General features: G+C 36.5%; 1 protein-coding gene across 1 annotated transcript in view; it reads right to left on the bottom strand.

Annotated features, from left to right (window-relative positions):
- The window catches only part of Erbb4 (erb-b2 receptor tyrosine kinase 4), a 1,076,399-nt gene that overhangs the window by 374,908 nt on the left and 692,924 nt on the right, over positions 1–8,567 (bottom strand). Inside the window, 1 exon segment of the mRNA XM_050154172.1 lies at positions 443–508. Coding sequence (XP_050010129.1) covers positions 443–508 — 66 coding nt within the window.

Genomic DNA, 8,567 nt, shown 5'->3' with positions numbered 1-8,567 from the left:
AAAAAAAAGAGTCATGATTGTAAACCTATTATCTCTGTAGTTTGAAAATACAAGTTGTAGTCAGTGTCTACCAAATACAGGCTCATGCTACTTCTTATATTTTTCTTTTTAAAATCCATGAATGATGTGATTAGTATTCGGGAACCATAATAAAACACCAGTTTACTTGAAACTTAATTGCTATAAATTTTTATGTATTTGGATCTCCCACTTTTACTAAAGTACAGACTTCAATGAGCTATGGAGGTCATTAGCCAAGAAACTACAAGGGCATATGAGAACCAAGTGTGTATTATTTCATTCGAAAGCAACAAATTAAGTAGGTTATTTAGATGGAAAGAAATTAAGCTTATTTCCCATTGCAGGTGATTAGAGTTGTGAGAATCTTCCACCACTAAACCATCAACCATTTCAAACCTACGTTTCCAGGTGGAACACTTACAGGTCTGGCAGTGAGTTTCTGTGGGTCCCCAGCATCGTCCAGTGCAGGATTTATGGCATCTTCCACCTGCACAAAAGAAAAAAAAAAGGAGAAAGACTGTGTTTACTATAGCATTGTTTTCTTGTATCTTCTTAATGAAATTCCCTTGTTTCTAGCAGGAGATTTTAAGTCATGCTAGAATTGAGATACATTCCTAAAAATGATTACTTATTTACCAAAATCCGAAAGTTTTTTGTAGGAGAAATTGAAGCACAATGACCTAACATGTGAAATTGTCCCACACTTTACATGAAAAGGAAGCAAGTCTATTTGTTAATATTTCTTTGCACAGAAGCAAGTAGTTACATTTTTTCATTTTGACTATTGAACATTGATATTTCCTAGATCTATGCTACTTAATAGAGTTTCCAAAGCTCACAACTTAATGATAGCAACCAATATTAAGAATTAAGGGGTAATAACTCAAAGGAAGAAGTTGCATTCTATTACAAGAATGTATTATTCAATGACACTATAAACCATCAGACTAAGAGGTAAAATCAAGCACTGAAAAAAGAAATAAATAAATAAATAATATTTAGGGAAATTTAATGCTGGTTGTTTAATATGTAGGTCTAAAAATTTGTTAAGATCTGAATGTTCAAATGGCATCCTTTAAGTCCTAAGATGAAAGTTCACATCTGTGGGTTTCTTCTGTATGGGGTATAGCTGTCCCACAGAGAAATTCTCAGGAGAACTTGGGACTAATCTCATTAACTGGAGCAGGCCATGTGTGTGAACTATCCTTGAAACTTGTTTCTGAATTTTACTCGAAACTTCAGAAGTCCGCTGACTTCTCTTTAGAATTGAGTGAACACGAAAAGCTATTAAAGACTAAAACCTTTCTATAGAAAGTTTCTGATTAAGAACTTTATTCATTTTTTACTACTAATTATAAATTCAGCATGCTTAACCAAGATAGCTACATTGTGAAGATATTAAATCTTCACACCAAATGTTACTGCCTTCCCTTGAGTCGGTTTTTAAATACTTAACTGAGAACTCTTGCTACTTAGAAGCTCTCTCTCTAATGAAAGTGCCTGAAAGAACCTGTGAAGTCCGACACTCATGGATAAACTCGACTGGACTGACAATTGTTCAGACTGAAACTTTGACTACCTGAGAGTCTATTAGAAGTGAAGAATGCGCTGCCCAAGCTCAGTGATGTTTAGACTCTCAAATCTAGTTATCGTTAGCAAAGTATGGGGATCATTTTGGAACACAGTTTATTTAAAGCCAGCATTGGTGGGGGACGGTTACTGATACCAGGGGCATACAATACCCTACCACTCTGCCATCTGCCTGTTTAGATCTAAACATATTATAACCACACAATACAAACTCATTCTAGCTGACAGGAAAAGAACTCCATCTGGACCAAATAATGCAATTTTAATCAGTGATAATGATAATTATTATTAAAAACCTTATGGGAGCTCCTTTGTACCAAATTAATAAATCTAAATAAATGTCATTTAGACCAGCTGAAATTAGAATGGGCTGTGAGTCAGAATGAGAAGCTGTAAAAACTTTCTTGAGGACAAAACTTTTTTATGAGAAAGTAGATAAAGTGTTTTTTTGTGGATTCACAAAAATCTTTTAGATCAATTGTTTTAGTGGTCAGTAAATTGAAGGTATCTATAGTAGACAATTATCTAACATTTAATATATGACTTCTTTTATTGTGTTTGGAATAATAAAATATTTAACTTTACTCTTCACAGCCAGAATGCCACTTATTTAAAAATATAAAAATCAAATGATAATAGAAATAAGCAATCAATTATAAATAGTATCGATAGTAATCATTTTGATATTCTAATCCTTTTGGGTTGAGTTGAAAATTGTGTTTTAAAGTTTCAGTTACTACCCTAAGATTATTCCCAAATTCAGTGTACTATACATATAAACTTGGGTATTGCTTATTCATATATTCAAAATACATTAAAATTTTAAAAGTAAAATTTCACAGAAAATGATTTTCATGTGTTTCTTATTCAGTCTGGGCAAGGTTCATCTAATAGGGAACATGTTACATAGTATACACACAAGCAGAGTTAAATAATTTAATCTTGGCTACATCCTTGTCATTGTGAAATTTCATTTGATCATCTTCATTTTCTTTCTTTTTGTCTTTTTATTTTTTTTTTTTCGAGAAAGAGTTCCTCTGTGTTACAGTCCTTTTTGTCCTGAAACTAGCTCCTGTAGACCAGGCTGGCCTTGAAATACAGAGATCCACCTGCCTCCATCTCCTGAGTGCTGGGATTAAAGGCGTGCGCCACCACCACCTGGCAGTCATCTTCATTTTCATCTGTGTTTATCAAAATCCCCTGACGACTGAAAGGATGCCTCCCGCAGCATCTCTATGATTGTCCATCCTTGATATCCACAGTGCTCTTTGGAAAACTTGAGCAACTGATTCCCACACATTTAAGACTGCCTGAGCTATATATTTCAGCTCTCTATTATACTGGTATACTAGAGAAGTTTGCTTAAATGAAGGGTATATTTTCAGGTCTGGAGGATCAGCCTAGCTTACCCTGATTTCCTGTCTTTAAGGAACTTTCACTCCATCTGTTCAGAGAATATGCCATACCATGATCTTTAAAGGGGGTAATGTAAACATTGTTTCCCCTGAGTCACAGCAATAGTCAGTCACCATATGTGACAAAAGTTGCTACCCAGACTTCTTATTTTGAAGTAACCATTTGCTATGTCCTTATCTGCTACCTGACTGTATGTTTTGTGGAGTATGGTGAAACACTTTTCTTTCTCTTTCTTTCTTTCTTTCTTTCTTTCTTTCTTTCTTTCTTTCTTTCTTTCTTCTTTCTTCTTTCTTTCTTTCTTTCTTTTTTTTTTTTTCTTTTTTTCCTGTTTTGGTTTCTTCAAGACAGGGTTTCTCTGTAGCTTTGGAGCCTGTCCTGGAACTAGCTCTTTTAGCCCAGGCTGGCCTCAAACTCACAGATATATGCCTGGCTTGGCCTCCTGGGTGCTGGGATTAAAGACCTGTGCCACCACCACCTGGAAATGGTTAAATATTTTTAAAATATGTTTGAAAGTCAGACATGGTGGTGCACATCCGTAATTCTGATAAAGGTGTAAGCAGTTAGTTCAAGCGACAATTCTGAGCTATGTAAAATCCCAACAATAAAAACAGCACAAAAACATATATCAAAATGAAACATGTTAAAAAATAATTATAATCTTTATTTTCTACCATTTCTATTGCATAAAATTGCCAATGAGAAAATGAGGTAAAGGGGTTCCATTATAATCATGAGTTAAGCATGGTGAGGAAACAGTAACTAACAAAACTCCTTGCTATTGTTTCTCTAATCTAAATATTCCTACTATTGCATATGGACCTTCTTGACCTGTATGTTAGGAACCAAGTAGAATATCAAAGGTACAATGTTGAATAGAAACAGATGGGACTATCATCTTAATGGACTTTAAAATTAGCTTAGGTTTAGGGCTGTTAGGGAAAGTTTTCATACTTTGATTTCAGTGATTTCCAGGTGTGTGGGGGGGCGCACAGAAAAATCTAATACATTTTTAGTATGGGTTAATATAGTTTGTTAAGAATTACTATTTTGATATAAAAGTAATAACATTGTCAATAAAAAATTGGTTAGATGTCACCCAAATGAAAAGATTTGTGGCTTCAGAGATTAGTATCATGTTCAGGGTCTTCACAGATCCAACTTAGCTAGGCAAGGGACCAGGGCTTACTTGGGGAAGTGCCAGGAGAGCTAATCCCAAACCAAGAATCTATCTCTAGTTAGCAGCCACTTACTAAGGAAACGTTAGCTTCTCCAAGGGAGTCTCGTTGGGTATATAAACCACACTTAAGAACACACTCCATACACATCAGAAGATGACCAACACAGACAAACTCAAAGCTATCTTGGGAGAGTTTCTTTTTTTTTTCTGCTATTGCTTAAATGGGGCATTTAGTTTTTACCTTCTGAACACACTAACAAACAAAAAGAAAAATAGGAACTAAGAGTGATAAATGCACACACACATTTTTCGTTACATATGCTTTTATTATACTTTCTAATAATCCCATCATAAATAGAGGCAGAATCATTTCAAAATAGGCTTTTTTCTTTTTCTTTTTTTAAAAGATTTATTTATTTATTGTGTATACAGTGTTCTGTCTGCATGTATGTCACCATTCCAGAAGAGGGCACCAGATCTCATTACATATAGATGGTTGTGAGTCACCATGTGGTTGCTGGGAATTGAACTCAGGACCTCTGGAAGAGCAGGCAGTGCTCCTAACCTCTGAGCCATCCCTCCAGCCCCCAAATAGTTTTTTTTTCAAACATGTTTTTATTTTTATTTCTTCCTTTTACTGAAAGTAGTTTTTTTCCCCTCACATAATACATCCTGATTAAGGTTTCCTTTCCCTCTGCCATTCCCAGCTCCTCCCCATCTCTCATTTCTGTCTTATAAAACAAACAGACTTCTTAGAGATAATAATAAAATATAACAGACCATAATAAAACAAAAAAAAATAAAAACTAGCAGATCGAAATGGAACAAAACAAATACAAAGCAGAGAAACAGCAAAGAGAAGGCACAAGAAACGATATAGATGCAAAGACCCATTTGTTCACATTCTGGAATCCCTTAAAAACATTAAATTGGAGAACATTATATATTATATTTTTTATATTGTTATATATACATGAACACACAAAGGATCTGTAGGTTAAAAACAGAGAAAATATAAGTAAATTAAAATTAATGTTAAAAATAAGATTTAGAAAAGGAAAAGACCCAACACAACATTGTAAGACAAGGAACCCCAAAAGACGCCAGTGACTACATTTTCTGCTGACCATCTACAGGTGGGGACAGTGCTTACCCTAAAGAGTAGTTTGTTTTCCCAGTGAGACTTCCTTGCAGGAAATTAAATTTTCATTTGCAAGTGGTTATCATGGAATTTGCACTGCTTAAGGATGGGGGAATGTGCTCACTTCTTCTTTCATTGTTCGAAACCCATCTGGTGCAGACCTGTGCATTTCCCATGCATGCTGCCCCTCCATACCCCTCCAGGGCTTACACTCTTTCTGCCTCCTCTTTGTAGGTTTTCCTGAACTCTGAGGGGAGGGATTTGATCGAGACATCTCTTTTGAGATTGCATGCCTCTGTATTTGTTTCCATATGCTGCAGAAGAAAGATTCCCTGCTAATGGTAGAGCAAGGCACTGATCTATGAGTATTGTAGATTGTCATTATTCTTCTAGAGTTGTATAAGACAATATACCATTCTTTCACACACACACACACACACACACACACACACACACACACATTCACAACCACCAACCCACCCCCCCACACACAGAGAAATCTGATGTTTTTAGTGAAAGCAGTTACTTAATACCTTCTGTCATTTCAATCAACCAAACACATAACATAAAAATCAAAACAAATGCTCCTATTTATTCACTATACTGATGTCTTACAGTAAGTGCTAATTATCCCACACCAACATTGTTTTAATTCACACACAATCCTTCTGCTTTGACAATGCATGATTTATCATGAAAGTTAGCAAATGTGACTAAAGGCTTTCATCTTTTATGTTTGTCCAGAATATGTTACTAAAAATGTACCTTTCATATGTTCTTTTAAGGAACTAGAGTCCTTGAACAGCTTTTAAATTTTAAGAGTCATAAATTCATGCCACGAGTTTTGCCTGTTGTGCAAATGCCTGGCAGGAAAGACAGAATTCAATATCTACCCCATAATGTTCTCTGCAAGTAATATGGCTAGATAGTTGAAGAGTCACAAAATATGAAGCCACTGGCAGTCATAAAGGATTACATCCTCAAACTGTCTCTAACTAAAGTCAATGCAGACACATCTTTGGATTTTCCTCCAGTCCTTTAGAAAACTGGAAGTCTTGACCTCGTAAAAAGACATTTACTGAGGAAAAAAAACGTGAGAGAAAACTATATAATTCTAAGCATAGGAGAAGACCATTAGTTGAAAGTCTGTGTTGAACTGGTTTTTATTATTAGTGTGGGTAAGGAGAAGTAAGTCAATCCCCTGCCATCTAGGATACATCAACATCTATGAACCTAGCAGAGAAATAGGCACATAGCATCAGTATTTGCTATCAATAGAATATGTATGATAGCGAGGATTTGAGAACACTGAGAGAATGGGCTTTTTTAGTTTGATTTGAATGCCTAGACTGTCCAGTGCAGAAGGGAAAGGAAGGGGATGTTTGTACTCAAGAACTGACCTAAATCATTACCCCATCTTTCTGGGACCATAATGTAAGGTATACTAAGATAAATTTCCATGAAAGATAGAGCTATGGTGTGAGTTTGGATTATGTTCATAGCTGTCTTCTAATTACATGGTCTTGACTTAGCCTGGGTTTTACAGATTTGGTTCAAGTCTTGGAGACATGGAAGTGATATAGTTTTCACATGAGAATAATAAATTTTTGGCTAAGGTTTCATAAAATTAAAGTTGACCCTTAGCAGTTTTGTATAAGGCATTTCTTTCACTCTGGGGTGAGGCACTGAAATCCATATTTCTACAATGCAGTACTAGTGAGTCATGTTCCAGAGACACAGAGGGTCGTATAGAAGCTTCTGATGGGGCCCATATTTCCACACTATTTTAGCATCTTGACCCTATTTTTGAGTAACCCTCCTGTTTTAAATATAACCAAATGTTAGATTTCTAATCCTTCAGCTTTACACATTATAAAAAATAAAATGTAGCAGTCGTCTTATGTTCTTGTGTTGAATTTCTGATTTATGGGATATTTATATCATGTTTTAATTTTTCCATATAGTAGTAAAAATTACATATCTTCTCAAATTTAAATGATCAGGAGATCCTAATGTGTAGTAAAAACCACAATGTGATTTCAGTAAATGACACACTTGTAGGAATTAATTACAATGTTGTTATTTGGAGTTGCCCCATTTTCTGAGACAGGGATACTACCGATTTTCTTATCTCTGAGCTCTCAGTCACATACTATTTATTCCAACATTTATGCTATGAAAATTGACTATTTTTTCTTTCATTTTTTAATTTATTTTATTAATTACTTAGGAAATTTTTGCATGAATTATATGTATTTTGATTATATTCGCATACTACTCTTTTCTATATATTCTCCAGATTCTGCACCCACCTTCTTCCAATGCCTCTATTTTTCCTTTTTATATAATTTACTGAGCCCAATTTTGCTTCCCACATACTCGTAGGTATAGGGCTCTGTCGCGGCCACCCTCGACCAGCAAGGAATGACGCGACCACCAGAGCTCTTCTCACTGCAGTTTTATTCCAGGACCTTTTTCACTTTCTCTCTCCCCTCTCTCCTCCTCTCTTTCTCTCTCTCTCTCTCTGGGCAAACCTCTCCCAGCCCTTAAGTAGGCATGGGCTGCCAACCCCGAACTGCCAGGTGAGCACTGCCCATAGGCCCACGCATATGCAGGCAGCTGATGATCATTGCGTGATCAGGCATAAGTCAGGCCTTAGCCATCTCAGGAGTTGATTATACATCTCCATCAGGTGTGACACCATGCTGCTCGCTACAGGGCTCCACATTGGACATGGTAGATCTCTCAGGGGTCATGACCTTAAAGAAAACTCACTCTCCCTCCACTAAGGGCATCAACTGTTAACAGTTCCTCAGCTAGGGCTGGGGACAGGTTAGTCACTCTCACTCCATGCTCAAACGTTGACTGATTTGATCTTACATAGGTCTTCTGAAAATAACCACAACTTCTCTGAGTTCATAAGTACAGGGTTCTGCCATATGCAGAAGATACAGATACATCCTGGTCCTTCCTGACCTGTGGGTCTCCTAGTCCTTCCTGACCTGTGGCTCTCCTGATCCTCCCTCAAATGTGACTCTCATGGTCCTCCCTCGACTGTGACTCTCATGATCCTCCCTCAGCTGTGGATCTCCTGGTCCTCCCTCAACTGTGACTATTCTGATCCTTCCTGATGTGTGACTATTGCACTGTTTCTAATCTCACTGTCACGAGGCTACTTGTGCTTGTGCCTTGGCAGGGAAGGGAATAGTATGCAGATTATAT

This window comes from Alexandromys fortis, unplaced genomic scaffold (genome assembly GCF_014885135.2).
Source record: "Alexandromys fortis isolate MF-2015 unplaced genomic scaffold, M_Fortis_MF-2015_v1.1 scaffold_40, whole genome shotgun sequence".
NCBI lineage: Eukaryota > Metazoa > Chordata > Mammalia > Rodentia > Cricetidae > Alexandromys > Alexandromys fortis.
The sequence above is the reverse complement of the archived record's forward strand: the minus strand, read 5'-3'. Positions and strand labels throughout refer to the sequence as shown.